Here is a 27,231-nt window from a genome sequence, read left to right as displayed (position 1 = left end):
TCTGTACCAGAACAGCTTATCCTTAAAATTGCACCCCAATGAACTGAAATGACCCATGGTAGTAGTTGTGAAAAATCTACCAAATGTAAGAGAGACTTTACAATTGTAAATTTCCAGGTGGCTGCTATTAGTGAAAATTAAAACCATGAAAGAACTGTTTCTTGTGAAAAAATCTCCATGACATGGCAAGAAAGACTCCTCTCCCTAAGTAAACTGGAGAAAGATTATTTTGAAAGTAATAAACTGATTGAAAATACCACATTTTGTCTCTTAACATTGTCAGAGAGAAAAGAAAGAGTTGGAGGGAGGAGAAGTGTTGTGAAGGTTTATTCTGATTTCTTAATATTTTTCTTTTAGTTTGGTTAATAAAGATTTCTTTATGCCCTTTAAAGTTTTGAGTCTGCTTTGCTCTCCTCCTAATCCTTATCTTGCAGCAAAAAAATGAATAAATAATTCTAATGAGTACATTGGCATTTGGCCAGTGCTAAACCCACCACATTAATTGGTGCATTAACTGAAAAACTCAGATTAGTGAACCAAAACCACTGCAATTGCTCCATGTTCTCACATAATAAAGATGTTCTCTTACCTGTTATATCTCTAGCACTGCTGAAAAGATGCTGTGAATACATCTGTTCAATGAATTACCCAAACAACACAAATCTGTTTATTCTGTTCTTCATACAGTTAGTTATCTTTCATTTAGCTTCTGAGAATCAAGGAAGTTTAATGCCAGCAATTTTAACAAACATATAATTACTTTGCAACTTTGGGACAGTAAGTCCTGCCTTGGCTGTGTTTCTGGGTGCTGGGTTTTCTATGTAAAAGGTAGGCAGTGCTGCCCATGTGTCTGTATACAGGCTCCTTGATTTATTTTAAAGCTGCTGGTTTGGAAGAAAGCATTACTGTAATCCTACAAGGTGAACATTTTTGGTTTTGTTCTGTTATCTCTTAGCAATACTCTCACTGGACACATCTGTGTTCCTCACTAAGCAAATCAGCCTCACATGGCATATTTCTGTTGCAGTGAGTCTGTTAGCACTTCTCTCCCCTTCTGGGTACTCTGCCATGAATCTTACAGGATTTTTCCCTCTCCTGAGCACTCACATTTATAAACTCATTTATATTTCTCTCCCAGACATTCCTACCTGACAGTTATTGCCAGCACTTAGGCGGGGTAGTGAGGTGGAAAGGGGGAGGCCTGATAAAGCAGCTTACGAGAACGGACAGGAGGTGGAGGGAAAGCCAGCTCTGGCTATGTGGGGATTTCTGTAGCTTGGGCCCACAATGACTTGCACATACTCAGGTCAGTGTTGCACAAAGCTTTCAGTGTTTCACTACCTATCTTGTCATGCTTTGTCTCAGTGTGCAGCTTAATGGCAAGTGAACAGCAGCTGTTTGTTGAATTTGATGCATGACTCAGCTTAAATAACTTAAAAGGCATGTTTTACCCTGATGGCTTCTCTGTTCTTTTTGGTAAGGCTTCTTAGTGATGAAATAATAATGGTGATTGAGCAGCATTGCTGCTGATGGCACAGCACATGTGAGACTGGAGCCAAGCACATATGGAAAGTCTGCTCAGTAGGATTAAAGAAGCAAAGGTTTTATTCCTGTGACCCTGGTGCTTGCTGTGTGTTGCCTCTAAAGCAATTTTGTTATTGTTTCCTTTTCTCTTCAGGGGATACCAGCAGCAGGATGCCCACGAGTTCATGCGTTACCTTTTGGACCATCTACACCTGGAACTCCAGGGTGGCTTCAACGGTGTTTCACGTTCAGTCATCTTGCAAGAAAATTCTAACCTGTCTGGAAGCAACAAATGTTGCATGTAAGAAGTGGTTTTCAATTTCTTCAAAGCCTTCATGGCTTTGCATGGGTCTGCATGTGATGGCTCTGGAATTTCAGTGTTCCTTGTTTTAAGTTTTCTTCAGTGCTTCTGACTTTAGGCAGTACAAAACTGTAGGTTATGAAGATTCTGTACAATCTGTGTCCTTTCAAAAGGAAGTGTCTTAGATCAGCAGTTTTCGTAGGTGTGAGTGAGCATACAGGCTAAGTTGTAAAGACATTTTAATTCGCTAGTCTTTCAGAAATAAAAACTGTATTTTCTATAGCCCACAGAATTCTTTCTTCTCCCCAGACAATATAATTTTCTTAGAGTGATAGATAGCCTCTATGCTGCAGGAGCAAAATCAATGGCCAGCGATTTTGATGTTTAAATTGTGAGTAGACCTCCTGGATAAATGACTGCGTAGTGCAGTTATTGCTTGCAGTCAGTTTTCTAGCAGATGATCTCATGTATCACTTCACAGTTATAGTTGGTGCTTTTTTTTGTGCATAATTTTGGTTTTCATGCTACTGTGTACCTTGAAACAGGTGTAATTTGGGTGTTTGACTCCTCTTTCTGTATTTCTCAAAATACTGTTTTTTCTGTCGTTTTTCCTAGCTGTGTTTTCTCTTAGATTGAAACTCACACAAGAGACAAAACCTTATTTTGCTTCATGAAGGGAAGATGTCAGATTAGCCTGCACATTTGGTCCCTAAGTCCTTAATTCCCTACAGAAAACTAGAGTTTGAGTTTTTCCTTCTGTACTCATTAGGACAGAGTAAGCGGGCCTGAGATGCAGGGTTTTATAGATGCTTTATTAGGGAAAGCCTAAGAAAATTCAAACTCTGTTCTTTACTGCATTTATGTTGTGTTGCTGATGCTTTAAAATCCCCCAGAAGAATCTTAAAATGTTTGTAGGATTGACATATATTTGAAATCTAAACTGATTTTGTTTTGTCAGTATTTTGGATGTCAAAATCCCAGGAGAATTTAACCTTTGTTCACCTATCTAATGTAAATTTGTCTTGAGAAAGGCTATTCAATGGGGTAGGCTCCCCTTCTTGTGAGGGCACTTTAATGCTTGCAGTGAAGTAACAAATAGGCTGTGAATGCTTTCTTCTTGTGCACCAGTCCCTGTGAGCAGCTATTTCCTCTTGCTCAGGAAGCGTTGAGATGAGCTGGAAAGATGTAGGTGGAGTGCAGGCAAGGAACACAGGTTTCTGCAAGCCTTAGTAGTGTATAATAACATAACTTAAAATTCGTGTGTTTTTTTAATTGGACTGTGAGAAGCAGGCCCATTACATAATCTGCTGAAAAATTCAGTAGGAGAGTAATGAAAGATTAGAGAACAATGCTGATCTTGCACATTGTTTATCATGTCTTAATGCAACTTAAGCTGCTGTTGGCAGTGAAGTGCAGAGATGTGCTCAAAGAAGTCAAAAGCACATGTAAGAAAGGGTGTGGCGTTAAAACAAAAATATGCTTGACCTACCAAAGAGGAAAGAATTTTTGTTTCAGAGGAAGTCTTAATTACAGGGTTAAAATCCTGGACCTGTGTGAGCATCCACTACAGCTCAACTATAGAAATATGCACAACACTTTCAGTCTGAGCATGTGCTTAGAGCCCCCCAGGTCACCCTTCCTTTAGGTGCAGGATAAGCAGTGTAGGCACTATATTCATGTGATGTGCCCCTGGGCAGCTGCAGTGCCCATTCTGCCTGGAGCACCCAGTCCCTGTTTCATTGGCTCAACAGCAGGAGGTGTGAGCACCAAACATGGGACAGTGCTGGGGATTCAGCTCAGGCTTTCTGGGTGACTGTACTTCTCTGATGTGGTTTGTCTAGAAATGGAGCGTCTACTGTTGTCACTGCCATTTTTGGAGGCATTCTTCAAAATGAAGTCAACTGCCTAATATGTGGGACTGAATCTAGAAAGTTTGACCCATTCCTAGGTAAGATGCTGCCTCTTGTATTCCAAATACCGTGTGACTTAGAGCAGAAAATTAAATCTGAAGCTTGATATATTTAGATGTCACATGACAAACCCAGCATGTCAGCCTGAAAAGACCAGGCATTGCTCTGTTCAGCCCTAATTCTGTTTTTAAATAATTGCTTTTCTAGACCTTTCGCTAGATATTCCAAGTCAATTCAGAAATAAACGTACTAAAAACCAAGAGGGTGGACCACTGTGCACGCTACGAGGTAAGAGTGCCTGGCTAATGAAATCATAGCAGGCCCAAGAGGATTTTCTTTCTAATCAGAGCATTTCCAATGTAGTTCACTCCCCCCAGACACTGATCTGTACTGTTGCCTGTGGGTGTTCTCTGGGGCTCTGTCCTCAGACACATCTGCCCATGCCCACAGTGAAGGTGGCTCTTGGGGATTCTGCATTTAAACCACATCAATGCAATCCTGCAGGTTGGGCAGCAGTACTGTTACTGACTTTGGTTTTACAGGATGTTAGTTTTTTACAGATGTGTGAATAGACTTGCTGAAAATCATGAAATATTCAACAAAACCCTGTTGTTGTATCTGTTCATTTTGTATCTAAAGGCAAACAGGTTTTAAAAGTTGACTATTCTATGTTAGAAAATAATTTATCTTTGTTTGAAAGCAGGTTTTTTCTGAATGTTAGATGGAATCTTGTTGGAAGATGGAGATTTTGGGAATGCATGTTTGTTTCTTTCAAACTCTAGCTGCTTTCAGGAATAGGGAAGGTTGCATGTTACAACACTTTATTGTATTAAACATTATACAGTTTATTTGCTGCTCAGATGGATATAACTAGAATGGTTGCAGCAGATGAGCACACCTATATTGCTGTATTTGTTGTATTTCATGTTACAAAATCCACTTGATGTATCTGCTTTTTCTAGATTGTCTTCGCAGTTTTACAGACCTGGAAGAACTTGATGAGACAGAGCTGTACATGTGCCACAAATGCAAAAAGAAACAGAAGTCCACCAAAAAATTCTGGATTCAGAAATTACCAAAGGTTTGTATAAGCATGAGAAATTACAGTGTGACAAAATGTCACAGGAAATTTCAACCAAGACCTCTTCCTCCCCACTGCAGTGTCCAGAATGGAGTTCAGCCCCCTCCTCTAACACACCTTTTATAACTGTCCCCCTGCAGGTGCTATGCTTACACTTGAAACGCTTTCACTGGACAGCATATCTGAGGAACAAGGTTGATACATATGTCGAGTTTCCCTTGCGAGGCCTAGACATGAAATGCTACTTGTTAGAGGTAAGCAGACCTCCTGATGCCTCCTGCAAGAAATTTGTTCCATGGCATATGTCTTTATTACAAACTCCAGGGTGCTACTGATATTTGAAGAGTTTCTGTTTTTTCCTACCATAGCCTGAAAACAGTGGCCCAGAGAGCTGCCTGTATGACCTCGTGGCTGTGGTTGTGCATCACGGCTCAGGGTGAGTACATAGAGCCAGCCTGGCCTCCTGGCACAGACCTCCTCCCACTCAGGGACATGCAGACAGAATGAAGGGGTTTCTGTCCAGTGGGCATGTATTTTAGCTGAGGGAAATAAGCCATAGTTTATAAGCTGGCAGGGAGCTAAGCTGAATTAATTTCAATAGATAGTCAGGCCTGTGAATGCCCCCTGGCAGCCTTTGGGGTTAATGTGTGAGATTAAATGAAAATAGTCTAGTGCCTCTACAAATAAAAAAGCCCTAAACCAAGAGGAGGAGTCAGGGAGCCTTCCAGGAATTAATGTCTCATTGTGAAATTCTTACTACAAACCAGGACTATTTTTTCCTGTTTTTATTCATGTTGGAAGGTACATTTGCCTTTATGTTAAAGAAGTGTATGAGCATGTGTATGGTGAAAGAGATCATCACCATTACCTTTCCTGCCACAGCAGTGAAGGCTCACAGGAACACCCAGGGAAGGCACTGGGCATATTTTGAAGTAAAGTTACTAGAAGTCTTTTAACTTTCCCCAGCCCTGGACAGATCTGTTGAGAGTAACAGTAGAAGGGACAAGACAATGTGTTCGTGTAGAACTTTAAGAAGAATTTGGGCCCCACTGCTCAAAAAGAGAAGCATGTGCTGTGCAGGGCTGTGGGTACCTCCCTGCAGGCAGTCCCTTAGCCCCAGGAGAAGGTGCCTCAGAGAGTGTCCCTGACTGCTGTCCCTGTGCCTGCTCCACAGCGTTGGTTCTGGCCACTACACAGCGTACGCCGCGCACGAGGGCCGCTGGTTCCACTTCAATGACAGTACTGTAACCCTGACTGACGAGGAGACCGTGGGCAAGGCCAAGGCCTACATCCTCTTCTACGTGGAGCGCCAAGCCAAGCCTGGAGCAGAGAAACTTTAATACCTCCTTTGCATTCTTACTTATCAAGTCCACCGGACAAACATTTCCATTTTTCCATAAATACTTGATCCAAGACTTATTAATTTCATTGTGCACTTTGCAATTTCCTCTTGTGGGTTTTTGTTTTGTTGTGTCAATGGTAGCATTTGACTTACTGAACTTGGACACAAACTAACTTTTTTTTTTAGTTATACCAGAAAACCTCAGCAGATTTTGATTTGCTGCTTTAGTTGCGATAACTCAATTTTTATATATATAGTTTCATGAAATAGTTATTTGACTTTTTTATATTAATGTTTTCAGTTCTCACTTTCTAAAGGCACATTTACATCAAAAAATCTCTGTCCTCCTTACAAGCAAGATAAATGTGCTTTTGATCATGAAAAGCAATACAACTTCATGCTGTTCACAGTCCTATGATGTAGATATGACTTAATCTCTTTAAATCAACAAATTGTTTGCACGTACAACTGTTTCCCTCGTGCAAGAGACTTAAACAGTGACCTCTGACCAATCATCCTTTGTCTGCAGAAGAGAGGCAATATAACATCATTAAGTAGACCAGGTAATTGCTGCTATATTGGTGTATTCAGGCTGGTGACTTTCAGGAATCATTTTAAATAAACAGTTGGTTCAATTGTATCAATACTGCAATTTAATTACAGTACTGCTCAGATATGCTGCCTCCTACCCCCTGCAAATTTAAAACAATTATCTTTACCTGTCTAAATTACTTTGCCCTTTATGGTTTTAAACTGAACCTGAATTGCATTTGACATCTCTTGGTTTAGACTGTCATCCTGAAATTGGATCATGAACACTCACATGCTTGAAAACTGGGGAGACTTCCTGGCAGTAGAATCCCAAGTAGAAGCCTGTAGTTCCTAGTGGGAATTGGCCCCAAGGGCTGGGGTTTGTGAGAACAGGCGTAGGTCTGCATGCAGCTCTGCTCCATGGCTACAGTTCACTTGCAAGCAGGAGGAGACAGATAGTGTTGCAGGTGCTTTGCATGAAATTGTTCTATCAGTTCAAGTGAAACTCGAGGAAGGATGCTCAGTCTCTCACAGCAAAGCCCTCACAGGGGAAGTGCTAAGCGTGCTTGTGACTGGAGCAGGCTCAGAGAGCTCCTGTGGCATTTACACACTCACCCAGGGTGGCATTTTTTTCAGTCTCTAGGTGACCACTGGAGTCGTGGTGCAGTTTCTAAGACCTGGCTAGGTAACAGAGAAAGACTACACTAAAAAAACCCAAACTAGTTTTAGCTCTACTGCTGATGGGTGGAAGTCAGCTACTGTGAAGAGAAAGGCAGACAGGAAAACCACTACTGCCAAAGCCAGGAGTCTGACAGAAAACATGACATTTGAGAACTGTTCCCTCAGTCTCTCCTTTCTAGCTGGGTCTCTTGTACCAAGCAAGGAGCTGGATGCTCCTGAAAGCTCAGTAAGAGACGACAGCTGATGGAGAGTCCCACCACCAAACAGCAGCTCTTAGTTAACTAGAAAATAGAGTTGGGAGTCCTGTTTTAGTTGATGCCCCTGAAGGACACAGGCGGGGAGGCTGGAGTGGAGCCCAGAGCAGCCCGGGGCACAGGGAGGGCACAGCAGTGCCTTGCCCTGGGGTCCTGCTGGCTGTTCACAGGCCAGGACAAGGACAAATTGGAGTCAGGCATTTGGTACACGGCCATTCTTGGGAGCTTTGTCACAGCAGCTTAAACCACAAAAGGGAGAAATTGGCTTTATCCAAAGCTGCAGAAATGGTTGAGCATAGCTGATGGGTTTTGAAGTGTGCACACAGGTTAAGACTACAGCGTTATTTGATACAGTGACATATTTATAAGGATGCTGTCTTTTACTTAAGTTGAACAGTAACTAGAATTTGTCATTTCTTTAAGTAGATAGTTTGTCACCTTCCCTTCCTTACAGGCAGGCAGTCTTCCAATCAACGAGAATAGGTTGCTGATACTTAGACAAGCAGAAAACAGAGCAGGTAAAGCACTGTATCACATTCCTGCCATTCCTGCTGCTCACAGGGAGCTGCACAGATGCTGCCTCTAGCTGTGTTTTCTCTGCATGCTGCTTGGACCAGCTTTCTTTAGAATTTACCTTTGAGAATGCCAAGCTTAAAATACACGACTCTCTCTGGGCCAGCAGCAGTTTAACTTACAGTAGTCAGGTGTATGCAGTGTTCTTGCAAAACAGTGATGTAAATGTGCCTTTCTGTATTTTTAGAAATTTAAATTTGTAATCTTCAGCAACATTCACTTCTTTTAATCGACTTCTTCTTGTCAGCAGTTGTTTGGGTCAGAGTTATGCTCTGACTTGAGCATTTTCTCTCAGTCCCATGTGCTGTGTCCCACGCAGCTCCTGGGCAGTGGTGTCTCCAGCTCTGGGGAAACCATGCAATCACAGCAGGCTGTCCTTGCTTGCAGCAGGTGCTGCTCAGGACTCAGCCCTATGCTTTGCTGGAACAAGTACATTGTAAATCCTTTCCTAATTTAATTTTCTCCCATTGCAAACTCAGATGGGCAGTATGAACAGTTTGTTGTGGCAACACAAGTATTTCTCTTCCTGGTGGAGAACTTTGCTTATCCACTGTATTCTATTCAGTGTGGTGTCGAAAAAAAAAGTAACTGAGCACTGAACCAGTAACATAATACTGCACCTGGCCTAGTATTACCTTTTTAACCTAGCTTGTATATCCTGTATTTATCTACTCGCTTGTGGGGGGGAATATCTCTTTCATTTAAGCCAAATGTTTTTTTCTACTTACTGCTCATCATAGTACACACTAGCTGGCAAGAAGTTTTTTTCTTGCTTGAGACTGCTCTGCAAGCAGCAACTGCTCTCTACAGTTCAAAGACTTGCATCTTTTTCACCAAAATGTGTCCAATCAAAGGTTGTCCTTTTGTTACTGATTGTTTAGCCACGTATACAACTGGAGCCAATATTTATGTCAATCAAAACAGCAAAATGTCCAGCTCCTAAATGTCAGTTTAAAAGTTTGAGACAGGAAGGGATAGTGGACTTGTATCAAAAACAGGAGGCCATTTATGATGAATTTACTAAATCAGTGGGAAGTGTAACACATGGTGTTAAATTCCCCCAGCAATGTTTCATTACTGATGTGTCTGTGTCTTACTGATGAGGTAATGGGCACCTTGACAACTGATTCCAACGTGCTTTAGGATATTCTCAAGTACTGTAGTGCCATAGTTGTAATTGTTTACCATTAAAATCTTGTGTGTAATTTTCAGTGAGGATTACTGACTGTGCTCATCTTGTGTGTTTCTGGAGCATTTCCAGGATGAATGTGAATTATATCTCATCACATAGTGTGTTTATGGAAAATGTGCCATTAAAGTGTCTCCTTTCCTTAGAAAATGAAACTCCTTGTCCTTCTACAGGCTTGCAGAACATTGGTGTATGTCCTCTGAACACAAATGGCAGAATACTGTACCTTGCTCTGGGAAAAACAAAATAAAGCAATTGCAGTGTTCCTAACTCTGTAACACCTCTCCCAAATTTAGCACCTAACCCCAAAGAGGACCTGCCATTCCATCTTAAATTCCTTGTCACCCGACTGCTGTTAATTTTTGTGTCAGATTGTGGTGTGTCCCCTCTGTCTGGCAAGAGTCCATCCTCACATCCTTGTAATTCAGCTTTGCTAGACTGTTGATTTGTTGTTAATTTGGGCAGTTTCTTAATTAGTATTTTTTAAAATAGTATTCCTGTATGTATAACTCTGAGAAGTCTCAACTGTTTAAATCTGCTCAAAAACAAAGGTAAGTTCTTGAGATTTGAAAATGCTAATATAACAATGAAGAACACCTGCAGGCACATCTTTTAAGCTGCTGTTTTCAGTAAACTGCATTACCTGGGATGTGAAATCTTGTCCCTTTTGTGGCATTGATCAGAGCTGTTTCTGACAGGGGGAGAGGGAACAGCAATCTCCTTATCATTTCAAAGATAAGATTAAATGACAAAGGATATAAAACCAAGAAGACTGGCAATTGTTAAACACAGCTTACTGTATATAGTAGAAAGTTACTAACTAAAGAATGAAGCAGAAAGAATTGCCATTTCTCTGTGTATGCCGGCTGTGTTCAGACACATTACTCAAGCACTTCCTCAAGCTGTGACTGTTGCAGACTGCAAACAAATTTCAGATCTTGTTTTTCAGAGTTGAATTTTAAACTGCATTCTTGGGGTGTGAAGAAGGAGGTAAAATTGAGTCCCACTCAACCTTGTCCTGTATTAAAACACTCCTAATTAAAATGCCATAAAGTTTCCCAGCTACTATTTGTGTGCAGGCCACTTGAAAAACTCCCCCAGTGCTATTTGCTGTAAGTTTTTATGGATTTCTTGAATGTATTTATTCTCTTGTATTAGCATCAGGCAGAAAGTTACTACGAATACCTTCATCTCAAGTGCTTTTGATTCACAAGCTGGAAAGTTAAAGGGATGCTTACTGCATTTAATTCCAACCTGCCCTTGCTGTAGCTTTATTTTTCTTCTAGGAACAACTTTCTGCTACACTTTCTCCAATTTCTGTACAACAGATACTTTTACCTGGAAAACCACTTTCATATCTCCTTATTCCACCAAAGGGTGGGAAAAATATTTCTGTGGTAATGGAACTAAACCTACAAAACCAGAACAGCCAAACTTGTCAAACTCGAGCCAGTAGAAGACATCTATTAAAAGCACAAGCCCACAAGGAACTAAACATAGCCTTGCTGTTGCCATGCATGGCTGCCTCTGTGTCATTGCCTCCCTCCTGCAGAAGGTGGGGACACAGCCAGCTTTGTTTATGGAATCACAGCTCAGCCTCAAATAACTGTGGGCAGGAAACTGTCCCTACCTCTGGGGCCTGTGAACTGAACTGCAGACCGTGTGTGTGCTTCAAGGCACCCAGAGACTGCTTCAGCTCCTTCTAAAAAACTTTATGAAAGTTCCATTATCCGTGTAACAGTCCTTGAACATGAACCAAATGTGCAACCTCAGAAAAATCAATGAACTAACAGAGAGCCAAGTGTACTATGCCAAACCAAAGTGGTGCTCAGCCAAATCTCCCAAATGGGAAGCACTGACAGAGATACACCCAGCAGGTGCAGCTACAGCCCCACCCCACTGCAGTAACTCAGCACAAGAACTTTATGCTAAACTCCAGCAGAGTCTACAAAGCAAGGGGGAAAATCCCTTTTAAGGAAGCATTTCACGACAGTCAAGTTGTACATGCCCATTCCATTCCCTTGGACGAAGGAAGCACAAGCTACATACATGGTTCTGTTCCTTTCCCTGTTTTGAGCTTCTGCACCAGTTGCTAGCCAAAAATAAACCCCATTCCACAACCATATATGTGCAACAGCCTCCTGGTGAGTGTGAACCCCCTCCAGCACTGCTGTTACTCCACCCGGCCAAGACACTCTGCCACTGCTGCTGGGCAATGCACATAACCCAGCTCAACCGGGAATGCCTTCTACATCTCTTCTCTTTTCTGGACAAAAACAGTAGGAAAAATCTGGCAAAAACATGTCACAAGTTACTAGAAGTGTTTCAGGATCCTTTACTGTGGTCTTTGTTGAACTTTCATTCTCCAGTGGAACTAAAGAAGGATAATTTTCTCCTGGGACCTGCTTTAAAACACTTATCCATCTGCTGGTATTCAGAGAGAGTCAAGGTGTGTAACATTGAGGACTGGATGAAAAACAGTTTCCAGAAAGACTTCTGTAAGAGGCATGAGAACACTGTCAGTGATTTTTTACTAGACGTTTGCAACAGGTACGTTCTGTGGGTGTGAGTGTGCAGTAACTGCCTTGAGATGAGTGAAGTCAGAGTTATTTCCAATACTCCATAACCCCTGCCTGAAATGGAGCATGAAGTACATGAGTGCTTTGCCTTTACAACTGTAGTGTAAGTTCATTTTACATAATAGTGTATACTTTCTTTAGATCTCCCTTAAGTCTATGTTTTCCTTCTTTTTTTTCTAAGAATTCATTATTAATATGGGAAAGTGCATTCCTGCCTCTCACACTGCTGCTCAGCTGAACTACACCATTCTGGCAATGTCTGGGGGGTGCCTGGAGCAGAGCCCAGATTTCAAACACTGAACACACCTCATTACAACCAAGGTCAATTAACATGTTACTAAGTGTCAGCTTTAGTTCAGTCTGAAGTTCTGAAGTTTAAACTCCCAGCTGCTTCTAAACTGCAGTGAGGGAAGAGAAATGGCACCACAGAAAAGCAGCTCTGGGTGCACAGCTTTTCCTTCACAGCTCTGCTGCTGCAAGACAGCTCTGAGGAAGGAGCAGAGCAGTGACAGGAGGAGGCTCACAGGGTAGAGCTACTCCCTCTGTGTGTGGGGAACATCAGGGCTGGCTCGGTCCCAAAGCAGAGCCAAGGGGCTGTGGCAGTGCTTCCCTGACATGGTGCACCTGTGCCACAGCCCTCAGCTTTGAAACAACAACTGAAAAAATTATGGGATAGTGACAGGAGAGAGCCAGCAGCAGCGCAATCTCAAAACAAGGACTGAAAAACAGCTTCAAAACAAATTAAATTGCAAGTGCCAGATTTCAGAAGTAAATGTTCTAGAACAATTAGATAAAAATCTGAATTAAGGAGGAATCAGCATACCTGTGCCTAGAAAGGATAATACAAGGTCCTATCTATTTTTACTGCAACCCATTGAAAGCATTTCCAGTCAAAATTCCTAGCACTGTGTACAAAGAAAAATGCAAATTGAATATCCAGCTTTTCTTCCTGAGTTTAAAGTAGTTTTATTCTGTTCAAGCCTTTCTTGACTGCTGCCAACTTCTTCTTCTAACTGCACCTAACAGAAAGGAGTTTAAAAAAATTCTGTCCAGAGGCCTCACAAGAGCAACACTGACACAGACCTGTGTGTGATGCTCTGTTCAGCTCGGTGGATGTTGAATTGCTGCTGCCTGCAGAGGGGGCTGAGCCAGGAGCAGACATGGCACATGATTGCAGGCTGCTGCACAGAGCCTGCTCAGCACAGCAGCTGCTCCTGCACAGTACCCACACCCCACTGGGGACAGGCCTTCCCTCTACTTCCCCAGGCCTACTCAAGCAGCAAGAAAAAGCTTTTTTCATTTGCTGCATCATTGTTTATAACAACAGAATTACCAGTTTCAGTGACTCAAAGGAAAGTTTAAGAGCTGAGTGGGGTTTGAACATCGAACACTTTTTAGGAAGCAGCTGGCTTCAGGAAATCCAAGGAGATAAAACATATCTGCAATTCCTAAAACTTAAGAGTGGGAGTGCCTTACTTGCTCATGCTTAGCATGTCTGCACAGCAGTCTCTTCTCTCAGTTGTCCTCCACTTCATCCTGAAATTAATCTCCACTCTGCTGGGTCTCCTCTGTCTGTGCCTGGAGAAGCACAGCACCATCCAACTCCTTAAGAAAAAATGATGGAGCCACAGCTTAAACAGGCCTCCAACATGCCACTGTGCCAGCTGAGCTAGAGATGTTGCTACCAACAGAAAAAGCAAAGTAAGCTTTGCCTTAAGTTGAACATAAGGATCTACATGTACACTCACCTATTTGTGCCTCCTTGCCCCTCCTGATGAAGAGGAGGCATTTTTTCAGCCTTCATATTTATTCTTGATGTTATTTGCTTCTGCAAGCTCTATGATTTATTTCTCCCATCTCACCTGTCACCATCCTGCTTTCAGATGTCCAAATCTGCTGTCTCTGACCCTCTCTGGATGTGGCCATGTTACAGATGACTGCATTTTGCAGCTTCTCAAGAACTGCCCGAACCTGAAGAGCCTCAAGCTGGAGAACTGTGTGCAGATCACTGACCACACCCTGGAGGCAGTGACCCTCCACGGAGCATCGCTGCGAACGCTCCATGTGGATTTCTGCCGCAATGTAACACAGGCTGGACTAGAGAGAGTCAGGGAGAAGTGTCCTTCAGTGATGCTGAGAGCAGACAGAAGTGCTAACATGATCCCAGACAGCAAGCCAGGAAAAAAGCTGATGCTTGAAAAAGCATCAAGAAAACTGGTTCAGCTTTAAGGTGTGGGTATTTTACCTCACTGAGGTAGCAATGAACTGTTGCTACTTCCACAGGTTCTGGTCAAGTCCAAACAAACTGTTGTTTTGTAAAGGGAAAAGACATGCATCTCCTCCTGGATGGGCTTTAGGAAATAACTGTTTGCTCTCTGTTGTTCCTTGAAACTGGGAAACCCTGCATTGCTGTCACAAAATGCCAGATCTGCTGAAAACTGCAGTTCTGGTACCTTCGTGCTGCAGATGACCTCACTCAGAAGAGGGAAGCAGCAGTGTGTTTACTGAGGCCAAATAATTTGATAGAGTTCAATCAATTTGATGAACTTTTAAGACAGTTTAACAGTAGTTTGACACAGTGCAGTAAGTTTGACAGCAAGGTTCACTGACTGCATGGAAGAAACACAGAGTGAACTGAGGCAGAATGAGTCACACAGGGACCTGAGAACACAATATTAAGGAAGAGCCTCCCTCTGGGTCACGAGGCTCAAACTGGACCCTACACTTTCAAAACTCCTTATGTAATGGCAATAAAGCCACCACAGAGAGAGCCTGAGTCACTGGAGGATTTTCACAAATTTTAGGACAAGAGTGATATACAAACTTCTGTTAAAGGGTATTACCTGACAGTCATTCCATCCACCAAGGAGGATAACCACTCCCTGAAACATCTTTCTAGCAAAAGCAGAGTACTGACCACCAGCACTTCCTTGGTGATTAACAGTGGCAGCTAATTTACCAGGCTTTTTTACTTAATGAGAGAAGCATGGATTCAAGGCACACAAAACACAGTTTGATCCTCTGCATGATGTACTTACATAAAAAAAGATGCACCAAGTTATTTTTTAAAGCTGACTTTAAAGGAAGTGCAATCTGAAGAAGTGCTAATTCAGAGAACTAACCCACAAGAGAAGACAGTGACTAATAGCCTGTCTTTTAATGCTAAATAAGGAACACAGTACAGACCAGCTGTATATAAATACCCATTTCTCACTGCAAAGTCCAGAACCAGAAGCTATTTTCATCCCAAAGCACAAGGCTGTCCCCTTCCTGCACACTGCTCTGCTACCTGGAAGTGAAACTTTTTTTTACATAATTTTGATGCTGTGCCACCATCTACAAAATTTGACACCAAAGAGGCCTTTACAGCTCTCAACATAACTGAATATACTTACTTTGCCTTCTGATCCTGGTTAACTGATCCACAGATATACTTGGTATTCTCTAATCTGGCTGAGGTCAGAGCATTACAGCAACTTAGTCAAACAACACTGCAATTCTAGCGAAATACTTGATCAGTATGAGCATCTGTAAGAAACACTCACCCAGAAAACCAATGAGGAAATGAAATTATTCCACCTTCGTTACTTAGAGATATTTAACAGCATGACTGTAAAAGTGGTATTTCATTAACTCCTTCCTAAAGTTCACGTAGGGCCCTTATGCACCACAAGGTAAGGAAGAAAACTGGAAGTGCAGACAAGGAGACACAGCAATCCTCACCCAGCACTGACAGCTATGAAAGGACATTGCTGAGCTGAACAAATTTACTGTGATGTGGAAATTGGGAAGCTGACACAACTTGTACCTTGGATACACTACAACAGCTCCACACACTGCTGACAAGCCAAAACAAGGCATGAACTTGTAGAGTCACTGCAGCAAGCAAAGGCCTCCTCATGCCACCAGCTCTCCCAGCACTCTGTGGTGAAAGACATCTCTGTAGTTGTAACAGGAACAGATTTGCAAGTAGCTACAAGATATGAAAGCACATTTGCATCTGTTTACATATTAAGCCTTTTTGCCAGTTTTCTACCAGGATGTGGTGGGGGGTGGGGGGGGAGGAGGGGCAGGGTACTTTGTGGGGTTTGTGGTTTGTTTGGTTTTTTAATTTTCTTTTACAGAGCTAAAAAGGGTCTTCAAACACTCTCCACTTGATTTCTTTCCCTATTTGTTTAACAATGCTCTAACTTATTACTTGGTTCTTCCCCTCCTTGAATGGGGATATTTGTTCATGACATGGTAAAATCTGAACACTACTGTATTGATACATTTTTTTCAGCATCAATAATGAATTTTCTTACTTCACAATCCAATCTGAAAATAGAGTATAGAAAATGACAACATTTTACTTAGGGTATTATGGAAGGATGGAAACATGTCTACGGTTTTCTTTAGTTCCAAGGCATTAAAGTTCCATCAAGCACAAACCTTTAATCAACATCCCCTGTGATTTTATTGTAAACTGCCTCCAAAAAGATCTTCATTACCCAGAAAGCTAACAGCACAGTCCACATAAAACTGCCATTTTTAGGCACAGTTCTATTATTTCCTGTGCTGATTGAAACAGGCTGACAAATCAGTGCCACTAAGACACATCCATGAAGTGTAGAATGCAATAATACAGGACTTAGTATAGCTGTTTCCCCACTTATTTAAATACTGTATTTTTTACCTATTAAACCTACACGTTTAGGCCAAGATGTGACTATACATCCTCACAACACAGTGATGGGACACCAATATCTCAGCCCAATTTGGAACCTAACAGACAATAAGGCAGGAAACCAAGTCTGCATGATTTCAGAGCTGCGAGACCCTCCCTCCCCCAGCTCCTTATCCCCCTCAAATATTTCACTCTGCAGTGGTCTTTGATCACAGCTAGGCTTTTGCCTTTTCCAAGAGCCCACATACAGCCCTGAGAGAACTTCACCAGATAAAACCCAGATATGCAAATTTTCACAGCTTACCAAGCCCTCCCTCTGCGCAGTGCCAGCTGGCAGCAATACAGCAGCTCAGTCTTGGACAGCCAGGAAATTTCCCAATCAATCCTTGTTAATGTACAACAGACACATGAGAGAAAGTAACAGGAATTTCTACCCTACACTCCACACTCAGATGGACCAGTCTTGCCCCAGGTGAGAATGACACTAATAATAATTTTCACCAGCCCTCAGTTCCCACAGCATCTTCCCAAGGAGTTGGGGGAGGAAGAAATGGAGCATAGGGGGAATGGGAGCAGAGCAGCTGTGACTCACCTAGGGACAGCTTCTCCCCTTCTCCCTCCCCAGGTACATCCTGCTCTGAACACCAAGCAGTGTTTGTAGCTTGACATCAGTGATGTCTTTCACAGTGACAACGGGCAATTACCAATTGTCCAGCACTTCCCTAAGGCACAGAGGAGATATCTCCTTGTGCAGTACTGCTGTCCTAACCAAACAGGAACATCCATCACTGTGTCAGTCAAACCATGCTGATCACAATAGCTACAGCTGAGACAAAATGAGACCAAAGGCAGAACTAAAAATGTGAATAAAACCCACAACCTTGACTACTACCCTGTCCCTTCTATTTTAATTTTTGTGTACTCTGAGCAGGAATCAACTACATCAGTGTGTCCATTAAAAATATTGCTATTTTGCTCAAAATATTTAAAGTTTTCTGAATCAGGGTGGCAGCATGCTGTTATTGTCAACAAGTACTACGGAGGAGCAAAATGTTTAAACAAAAAACAAGAAGGAAGCAAGCCCAGCATGAACTTGTATTGCAGCACGAGGAATGAACAGCAGTGCACCCAAGCAGCCAGGGCCTCAGGCCAGGAGAAGGCAGAGCATGGGGCTACACAGCACAGTCCAGCAGGCTAAACATTTTAAGAGGCTTCAAATGTCACACCCTGTCTCAACACTGTAAGATTGTAATTTCCTGAGACAAAATATAAAAGTATGAAGCCTGAGTAAGCCAACCACAGTTCACAAATGCATACAAGCAACCGAGTCTTGAATTTGCTTTATTTTTCTCTGCAGAAAGAACCCTGCACAGGCAATTCAAATTGAAACAAAATAAATATGTGAATATTCATGTAAAACTGTTCTGGCTAATGAACAATTATACACAATGTACAACTCTTCATGTTCACTGGGAGGGCTTACAAATGTACTATTCCCAACAAAAATGCACCAAAATGTCTCCATGCAAACTTATCAAAAGTGACCGAAAAAGGAGAAAAAACTTACCAATCATAGTTTTTTGTTTTGTTTTTTCTTTTTTACAATCACAAAAAAATAAAAACATCTAATTTTTTGTTACATTTAGAGTAACTAAAGTGTGGCCACCATCTATTAAGATCTGGTTTTATGCTCCTAAAACATCTATGGTTACTGTAAAATTATGTCAACGATGAATTGGACTTAGGGCACTATTTGTAGTAAAAGGAAGATGATTTTGTTCACAGAATGTTAATAATCTGTGTCTGAGCCCTCTGCATTGTCCACATTCCGGGAGAGCATGTAATTGTCCATGTCTATAGACCTGCAATTATTGATTGCATAGCGCAAACGCTCTGCCATGATTACTTGACTGGAGTAGGGTGGGAGCCTCAGTTGAAAGAAACAAGTCTGTGAGGTAGGCAAGCTGTCGTAAGGCTGTGGAAACGGATAAAAGGTGGGACACTGGTAAGTTGTGAATCAAGTTAAAAATGCAACAATATCCACATTTCATTGCTCCTTGCCTCTACCATTCTCACATTCTATCTCAAATTCCTTTTAAGAAGCAGACTTACCTCCCTTGTTTACAGCATTTGTTCCACCCTTAAGTATGTCCAAAACCACTGTAGCACCTACTCTGCAAGTAACACAACCCACTACTGAATTCAGCCTTTTGAAAAGTTGATCACACTGCTGTTTAGAAGCCCACTGCTAAATACCAAACAATGTTCAAATTACATACCCTAGCGTGCCTTAGCATTAGGCAATCTGAGAGACACCCAACCAAATATGACCAAAAAACCCCCGTTAGCTGAGATTTTTGTCAAGTTTTTGTTCATGTTGTTCACAGAGAATGCGCTTTCACTGCACAAAACCCCAATGAATGCATCCTGTATGTAAAACTATACACTGTAAACTCATTGCAGTGGTTTTAAAACATTAAGAGTTCACTAGTGGTATGTTGCTACTTACACAAAATTAAAAACAGAAAGAAAATTACTAAATGAAAAGAGATTGGAACAGTTAAAGTAGACAAAGGTTTGTTTCTTGTCTTTATGTCCAATCACCAGTTCCACCAATTAAATTAAGATGCAATTCATGCAGCCTGTGTCCTACACAACCAAAATGTCTGAGTTTATTAACTTAGACCATATCCCAATTCCATACTTTTTCTGTAAATTTACAGTTATGGAAATTATCTCCTAGTGCCAAAGCACAGACTACATTTGAGAGGAAACAGTAATAATAATGATAATAATAATAATAATAGAAACACCAGTGTCTTACCCTATCAACCTTCATTATTTGGAATCGCTGAGAGATATCAGCTGTGTTGGCTGGCAGTCGAGATCTTCCTGACACAAACCTCATGAAAAGGACTCTCTCCTCATTTGAAAATTCTTCCAGGGTGTGCCAGAACCACTGCACCAGCTGATGCTGCTCATCAACTTCTCTGTATCGCACAACCTTCTTCAGAACCTCAACTGATATTTCTGGCATTCCACAGACCATCTGCTCCAACTGCTTGGCAGTCAGAAGTGAAAGCAAAGGAACGGGAACAATCCAAGACATTCCTTCCCTGACAGCAGCCACCTAATGGCCAAAAACGGGAGAGACATTTGAAGTGCAACTGTGGGATCTCTGCCACTTCCTGGACTATCCAAACACAAAAGTAATTTCAGCTGAGAAATGGCATTGAGAGACAGAATTACCAATGTCTTCTAAACAGAGCCTCCCACACACACAGCCCCTGCAAGGGCTGTATTGTTTCTCAAAATTCTAGAGAATATTACAGATATTTTTAATTGTAATTGCACATTAAAGAACGTGTTCTGATCCAACACTGAACTATTTAAAAAAATTACAACAACAAATAATGATGGCTAAACCAAGCAACTGTGTAAATAGATAAAAGACTTTGTTCCAATTCAGATGTATGATGAGAATGCTGTACTTGTTCTGCAAGACTTGGGATTTGGTACCTCTGATGAGGAAGATGTTTTCTAAGGCAGATGGTATCACACAGGTATCTCTACCTTATAATTAGAATGCTGCTCTCACAAATTACAAAATACACTATGCAATAGGTAATCAGCACTTCGCAAAACATATTGCGAAGTATTTGCAGGCTTTGTGTCATAACAAAAGATAAATAGTTTCAAGCTAAACAAAGGTTTGTCAATAGTATTTACTTTAGCCATGTGTTGTTCACATGTCCACTTAGAGTACCCAGCATGCAAAACTGCAGGTTTTTTTCTCAAGAGGGGTTACTCAAATGGAAGACCAGCTCTGATTTCTAACACTCTTTTGCCAACTGAGTAATTATTCAGAAAAAACAAGACTAAAATTTAAAAAAGGGCCAAAACAGTTTGTGGGGAAGAAAAAATACAGAGAACCAAAAAGATGCAGAAAGCCAAACTTTTCTTATCACTGAATAAGCTGTAATGGAAATAGGCACAAATTACCCCCTGTTCCCACTAACAACAGGGGGAAGTCACAATGAGGTTCTTACCTGTCGATCCATTTCATGGAGTCTGTACTCAATTGCCCTCTCCACATACTCTTTCCTGTTTGAAAAGGTAAGTGGGATACTGTTCCCTCCAGGGATTATGGGAACCATTTTACCATCAGCACTCTGGCCAACAAAAGAATCTAAAGGAATCATCTGTTATGCAAAACAGAAAAAGCATCAGTCACCCCAGTGATTCAAGCACAGCATTTTACTACAAGTCATCTAGAACTATAGTAAGATCACAGACCACTCTAAATGCACAAGTGCTTGTGCACTTAGAATGGAGACTGAAATTATAGAAATACTGATGTGAAGGTCAATCTAATATAGTAACTGCTTTCAGAATAAATCTAAAAGTGCTGTCTTTCTTATCTTACCTCATGGAAATTTTCTTCAGTAATCCCACTGTCTTCAATGTGAAGAATGCTGTTGAGGGTCTGCACATAGAGCAGATCTACCTCCTCCAAATCCTCCAAGATGAGTGGGATACAACAAAGTTGCTTCCAGACCATTGGAGCCAAATGAAGATCTAATGGCTTTTTTGTACGAATAGCTACACCCATGAGAATGCCCAAGAACTTAAACTGCATCAGATGCTCATCTAAACATGCTGAAGGGTTAAAGAGAAATCTGAAAGGACAAAGAAGCAGTGAAAAGAGTGTTATTTCTATGCTACCTTATTAGAAGTAAAAGGGAAAAGACTTCTAAGCACAGCACAGTAACTGCCAGTGCACTTATCAGCAATTGTCAAAATAAACTTTTCCAAATAAGATTATTGTTATCTTTAGCTGTTAAAACATTGGACCCTGAGGGAGGCAGAACTCCTGAGCACAAAGCCTGGCATCTTGATGCTACTCTGAATTCTGCCATCAGCAATCCAGCAAGTCCACGTTAAAGCCATGCCCTGCTTCAAAATGAAGAGACAACATACCCTGATGGCAAAAAATACACTAGAGACAATCATGAAGTCTCATAATTTGGTATAAAGAAGTCGATGAAAGATTTAGATTTTAACCCACTACCATCTGCAATAAAAGCAAGTCCTGTACAACTCACCTATCCCTATTGTAGCCTACTTCAGCTGTAGCATTTGGGGAAGGAATAAGCAGGTCTACTATTCCAGTTTCCAGTTCCTTAAAAATCAACAACAAAAAAGCCTTCTTAGAAAGAGGGAAAGCAAACTTAAGACAGAAGTATTAAGACATTTTAGCATTACAAGACAGAATATTTCACTACGGTGATGATTACTCCTTACAAATTCATATGAAACACTGAGAGAAGGTAAACATGGTAGGATGATTTTAAGTAGTAAAGACATGTTTATTTCATGACCTGTCTTTATGTCAGGCTAAAATATTTTTTTCCCTGGGACTGCACTGTGATACATTCCTGTTACACATTCCCAAAATATTCACAGACGTACCTGACACATTTCTGTAATGGTGTCATCAAACACTCCACCTGCATCATCAGCTCCTTCTCCAACCAGCTTCACTTTCCAGGCACGGGAGGGTAAGCGAAGGTCTGATGCATTCAGCTTTACCACTTGCCTTGCTATCTGGACAAAAATGGGCTTGCACTTCCGACCCCTTTGGGGGAGAGACACACAGCCAAAAATGTAACTCACAATCACGGAAAGGCTCTGAGTCACTGGATCAACAAAGCTGTCCAGAGAGAACTCAGAACTCCAGAACAGAGGGCAATGTATGAACCTCAGCATGCACACAAGGTGTAAGCCAAGGCCTGTGAGAGCAGCACTGACCTGGTGGAGATCCTTTTCACAGTGATCTGGGGCCCGTAGTTCTTGCCCTGCACCATGGTTTTGCCTATGGAGCGCACCATGGGCAGCGTGTACACCCGCGGAGCCAGCAAGGGCCGGAGCTGTCCCTGCACGATCCCCCACGTTCCAGCATTGTAATGAGATGTACTGTTCTGCAATGAAGCACCCATGAGAATAAATGTATCAATAAAGGACGTCATTCCATTCTTAACTGAATAACAGGGCTTCAGTGTTTCAGGACACAGATCAGCACTTTTTGGTTTTAGTTTTGAGGCTTGTAAGCTTTTGGAAACCAGAGCATATCACTTGCCAGTGATAGCATAAGTGAAAAAGTAAAGCAATACCTTCAATGCTTTATTATGGAATTATTTATTTTTAATTTTTTTTTGCAAAGAAATTACAGAGCCTATTACTAAGGTCCATCTAGATCTGGTCAGAAACTCTCTAGCAGAACAACAAAGCCAAGTCAGTTTTTTCCAGTGGAATTTTACCTGGTTATTGGGACTGAGGTTCAGTAATCTCCATGAAGAGTACATGAGGTCAGAGAAATGGTAGAGCAGTCTCAGCCTTGCTCTCACTGTATGAATGCTCACTTCTTTCAGTGCCCCATACTGGGGTGGAATGGCATCAGGTAAACCAAGCTGCAAAGGCACTGAAACACCTGCCACAGAAAGAGAAACCAAACACTTGTTTGAGAAAGAGAAGGTGTATTATTTTGGCTTGGATTAAGCTGATTTTCCTCTCAGTAGCTTCTAAGGTGCTCAACTGCCTACTGGAGTGAAACCACAACAGAAGCCAAACTGAGAGTAAGATAATTTGTATATTAAACAAAACAAGGTACGGATATAAAAAAACCCAATTTTGTCCTAAATATTCAGAAATTCTTGTCACACTCACAGCCCAGGAGACACCAGGACTACAGAAAAGGCCAGACCAAAGCCCAGCTGCTCACCTGGAGCACGAGGGGGGACGGGCGGAGCTGTCCAGGCTGCGCTGTGGCAGCGGCCGGCCGAGATCTGCCGCACGTTCTTGCCCTGCAGCACCGTCACCAGCGTGGGCTCCCGCACGTGGTTGGTGTGGCCCAGCCCCAGCTGCCAAAAGGCAACAATCAACAACTGATAGTATTGCTACAACTCTCCAAGCAAGAATTCAGAGAAGATGATAAAGAAATCATATTTGTTTACAGCATATATTGTGATAAAAAGTATCTGCCATCTATATATATTCACCTTTTATCTTTGACAAAATACTGCATCTGCACCCAACAAGGGTAATAGATCCAAGTGTCAGAGACCTGAAAACAGCTGGAGACTTCTCAAAAAAATCTTTCCCAGACTGAGGATCTGATCCACGCTGCTAAGTCCTGTATTTCAGTCTCTCATACATAGACAGCAAAGCTCCTACATCTCCCCTGTGCTATTTAAACAGCATTTTTGTTCTAGAATGTAAATCCTGGTTTACAAAAACACAGTTGTTTTTTTTTTAGTAAATGTAAACATTTACTGAAGCTGTTGTGACTTTTTGCCGAGTTTCACATCATATCCTAATTTCATATTCTGTGAGTTAAAAATTTCATATCAAAAAAGTGTATTTTTTCCCCACTTCATATAAAACCAGTATTTTGAACCACAAGAAAAATCATATAAACAGCTTTCAGAATGAATTTCTCTACATTTTTACACTATTTTTTCTCTTCCAAAAATACAAAGTATCATATTAAAAAAACCACTATTAAAAGTAATTTAAAATAGACACCTCAAATAAGTTCCTCAAAAATTATTCCAAACACCTTGCTCAACAAGGCTTCTCAAAAACTCAATCTTAGAACACCACAGGATGAAGTTTGCCCCAAACTTCATGAAATACCAGTAACTAATACATCCAGAGACTCTTTCTAAAATTTTTAGCCTGCAGTAGAAAAATATGAGTAACGTATGTGGTAAAGGAGGAGAATTTCTCATTTACCACGTTTTTTCTGACTTCAAAAAAATCATTCCTTTGAAGAGGTTCATTTATATTTTCATTATGGAAAGTATCTATAGAGCTCAAAAATATGATTGACATCAACCATAAATATTTTAATGTTGAAAAGATCACAGCTTAAGAATTCGGAGAAAATCTGCAAGCTTGAATTAGAGTAATTTAGGTAGCATGTTTGGAGTGCTTTCCCAAACTGGTACATGAAAGAGCAGAGAGAGTAAACAAGAATAGAAATCGCCTAAAACATGATCGTGCTGACGGGTGAAGGAGGGAAAGAAAACCAAAGGAAAGCCATGCCAAGCACAGCTGTGAAGGGCAGCAAGAGGCTCCCAGAGGTCAGGAGCAGGGAACAGGATGTACCTGGCCTTCGGAGTTGCTTCCCCAGGCGTAGACGTCCCCCGTGGAGGACAGGGCCAGCGTGTGCTCGGCGCCCACGGCGATGTCCTCGATGAACACCCCGGCCAGCAGCGGCACCTGCTGCGGCCGGTTGTGGTTGCGGGCGCGGCCCTCGGGCAGCCCGATCAGGCGATCTGCAAGGGCAAGCACCAGGCTCCAGGAGCAAGCAGCACTCTGGGGAATTTCGTTACAGCACAAGCAGGGGAGGGACAGACAGCAGATCCGTACAGCCCTGGGGCTGGGACACGAGGGGAACCCTTTAGGGACAGAGTGTGGGAGTTCCCTGCAAACTAGTGCTGCCTACAGTGCTCGTTTACACTTTATCCATGGTCAGTCAGAAACAAGACCAAATTCTACTAAACCAAGGCCTCTAGATCTAAATGCATGGGTTTATAACAAACATGAATTAACTGACTTCAGAAGTTTATGCATGTTTCATTTAGTGCACGTGGAAATCCTCCTGCCCAGACTGTTAAACGTGTGAAGTATGTGCGCTTCATTAGACAACACAAACTTTGAAGTAAACCAATAGTTTTGGATGTGTGAAATTCAATGAAGTTCTAGGAAAATGCTCTTCAAAAAGTAAATTAGCAAAATGAAAGGCGTTCTGAGATCAAACTGGACAAAGCTACAAATCTGGATTTCAGATGTACATTAAAATTGCATTGTTCAAGTTTCAAAATTTACATTAGGGCAACATGTTTCTAAAAAGTAGCATTAGGTCAATCTTAGAAACATGTCTTAATATTCTTCCTTTTCACCTGCAATTTACACAGTTCCATGTTTATTTCTAAACATGGAAATGTCAAAAGAGCAGTTTGTCTTACCTTGGCCAAAAGTATACACGTGACCATCTTTTGTCAGTGCAACCGAGAACTGAGTTCCACAGGCAACTTTTTTTATTCCAATTCCACAAAGAATATCCACTTTCTACAAGGTAAAGTAAAAGGAAAACAAGCTATAGTATTACAGGGCTATAAACAGAAAGCAAACAAAAATTCAATCTGTAACTCCTGCTTCCAAAAAAAATTTTTTTATTCCCACTGTGCAGCACAGTGGGAATAATTATATTGTAATAATATTGTAGGACTATTTTAATTAACACTTAGAAATTAGTACAGGAAACAGAAACATTTTTTTTTCAATGGAATGAACACCTTATTCTATGTACGATGATTCAAAAATATCTCTTTTTCCTGGAAGTGAGGGGGAGTGGCATGGGAAGAAGTAGATGGGTGTGGAAACAACCTTCTCCCCAGTTTCCAAAGGAAATCTCTCTTTTCTAAGATAACCCTCAGATTTTGACTATTTATACTGCTACTGGGTCACAGTTGCTATGTTGTACACAAAATTCTGGAGAGTATCAGGCTCAGCATAATGTATCATCAGAAATACTTGTGCCAGATTGTGTAACAACAGCATGGAATTAATAACATCTGCAAATCACACTCTCAACGCTGTGCAATATCTTTAAGAGCACTGAAAGTTTATGCAAAGAATCATTTCCTTGGGAATCTAACCTGTGGTGAGGACTTGGCAGTAGAATTTCCCAAACCAAGTTTACCATAATCTCCATCTCCAAAAGCCCAAACCATTGAGCCGTCTGTTGACACGGCCACAGTGTGATTGAGGCCACAGGCAACCTGGGTGAGAGATATAATGTTATTACCACTGCTTTTGCTGATTACTAACTCAAACATACCAGCAACTCTTAAGAAGAAAAACTGTGTTTTAAAAATGAACTATCCTTGTAAAACCACTAAAACCTCCACTGCTTATTAGAGCGTCCTAAAGACCCTTAGGACTGAAAAAATACAGCAGTGTTTTATCATCATTTGCTTTATCTCAGCTCATAGAACCAAAGGATGGTACTATGGCAAACACGTTCCCTGCTTAAAAATATATTAAAATATCTCATTAATTCATGTGTAAAAATGCCCAAATCTTGAAATGTTAAAAAGATAGGCAGTTTTGCACAAAGATGATCAAAAGACTCAGGAAAGTAAGTATTTAAAAAATCATGCATACTCAAATTCTGCCATCATAATCAAAATAAAAGCCATGGTTAAAAACCACAATTGAACACTTAAATATGTTAAAAACACAAGCTTTAAACTAATATACAATGCTAATATTAGATAAACCATGCCTGGCCAATCTGGTAACCTTCCAGCGCAGTCACTCTTTCTGGAAGTTTCTTATTTGAAGTATTTCCAAGCCCCAACCGACCATAATCACCATTTCCAAAGGTAAAAAGTTTGCCATCTGCTGTCACCACAGCTGAGTGCTTGAAGCCACATGACATCTAGAAGTAAAATAAGCATTATTTTTACACTCATTTTATACTTGGAAGTTTATATTGACTATTACATGTACATATGTAATACCTTTATTG

The 27,231-nt window shown here is 41.3% G+C and overlaps 3 protein-coding genes across 4 annotated transcripts in view; 2 read left to right on the top strand and 1 right to left on the bottom strand.

The window, feature by feature from the left end:
• USP3 (ubiquitin specific peptidase 3) overlaps window positions 1-9,415 on the top strand; it is a 38,418-nt gene extending 29,003 nt beyond the window's left edge. For both annotated transcript variants that reach the window (XM_058811334.1, XM_058811335.1), the window contains exons 9-15: window positions 1,679-1,825; window positions 3,667-3,773; window positions 3,943-4,023; window positions 4,698-4,816; window positions 4,957-5,070; window positions 5,185-5,252; window positions 5,991-9,415. In XM_058811334.1, the coding sequence (XP_058667317.1) occupies window positions 1,679-1,825; window positions 3,667-3,773; window positions 3,943-4,023; window positions 4,698-4,816; window positions 4,957-5,070; window positions 5,185-5,252; window positions 5,991-6,156 (802 nt within the window). In that variant the 3' untranslated portion in view covers window positions 6,157-9,415. The remainder of the gene's footprint in view (window positions 1-1,678; window positions 1,826-3,666; window positions 3,774-3,942; window positions 4,024-4,697; window positions 4,817-4,956; window positions 5,071-5,184; window positions 5,253-5,990) is intronic.
• A 1,954-nt stretch (window positions 9,416-11,369) lies between these two features.
• On the top strand, window positions 11,370-15,984 carry FBXL22 (F-box and leucine rich repeat protein 22). Its single transcript, XM_058811596.1, has 2 exons — window positions 11,370-11,936; window positions 13,849-15,984. The coding sequence occupies exons 1-2, from the start codon at window positions 11,602-11,604 to the stop codon at window positions 14,192-14,194; spliced, it is 681 nt and encodes a 226-aa protein (XP_058667579.1). The 5' UTR covers window positions 11,370-11,601; the 3' UTR covers window positions 14,195-15,984.
• A 1,972-nt stretch (window positions 15,985-17,956) lies between these two features.
• The window catches only part of HERC1 (HECT and RLD domain containing E3 ubiquitin protein ligase family member 1), a 99,251-nt gene continuing 89,976 nt past the window's right edge, over window positions 17,957-27,231 (bottom strand). The window contains exons 66-78 of the mRNA XM_058811735.1: window positions 26,986-27,141; window positions 26,357-26,479; window positions 25,664-25,766; window positions 24,801-24,970; window positions 23,413-23,551; window positions 22,952-23,121; window positions 22,443-22,612; window positions 22,104-22,269; window positions 21,737-21,813; window positions 21,058-21,310; window positions 20,681-20,833; window positions 19,456-19,761; window positions 17,957-18,606 (exon numbers count right to left, since the gene is read on the bottom strand). Of these exons, the coding sequence (XP_058667718.1) occupies window positions 18,421-18,606; window positions 19,456-19,761; window positions 20,681-20,833; window positions 21,058-21,310; window positions 21,737-21,813; window positions 22,104-22,269; window positions 22,443-22,612; window positions 22,952-23,121; window positions 23,413-23,551; window positions 24,801-24,970; window positions 25,664-25,766; window positions 26,357-26,479; window positions 26,986-27,141 (2,172 nt within the window). The 3' untranslated portion in view covers window positions 17,957-18,420. The remainder of the gene's footprint in view (window positions 18,607-19,455; window positions 19,762-20,680; window positions 20,834-21,057; window positions 21,311-21,736; window positions 21,814-22,103; window positions 22,270-22,442; window positions 22,613-22,951; window positions 23,122-23,412; window positions 23,552-24,800; window positions 24,971-25,663; window positions 25,767-26,356; window positions 26,480-26,985; window positions 27,142-27,231) is intronic.

This window comes from Ammospiza caudacuta, chromosome 10, assembly GCF_027887145.1.
Source record: "Ammospiza caudacuta isolate bAmmCau1 chromosome 10, bAmmCau1.pri, whole genome shotgun sequence".
Lineage (NCBI taxonomy): Eukaryota > Metazoa > Chordata > Aves > Passeriformes > Passerellidae > Ammospiza > Ammospiza caudacuta.
Note: the sequence above shows the minus strand (reverse complement) of the source record. Positions and strands in the feature narration are given on the sequence as shown.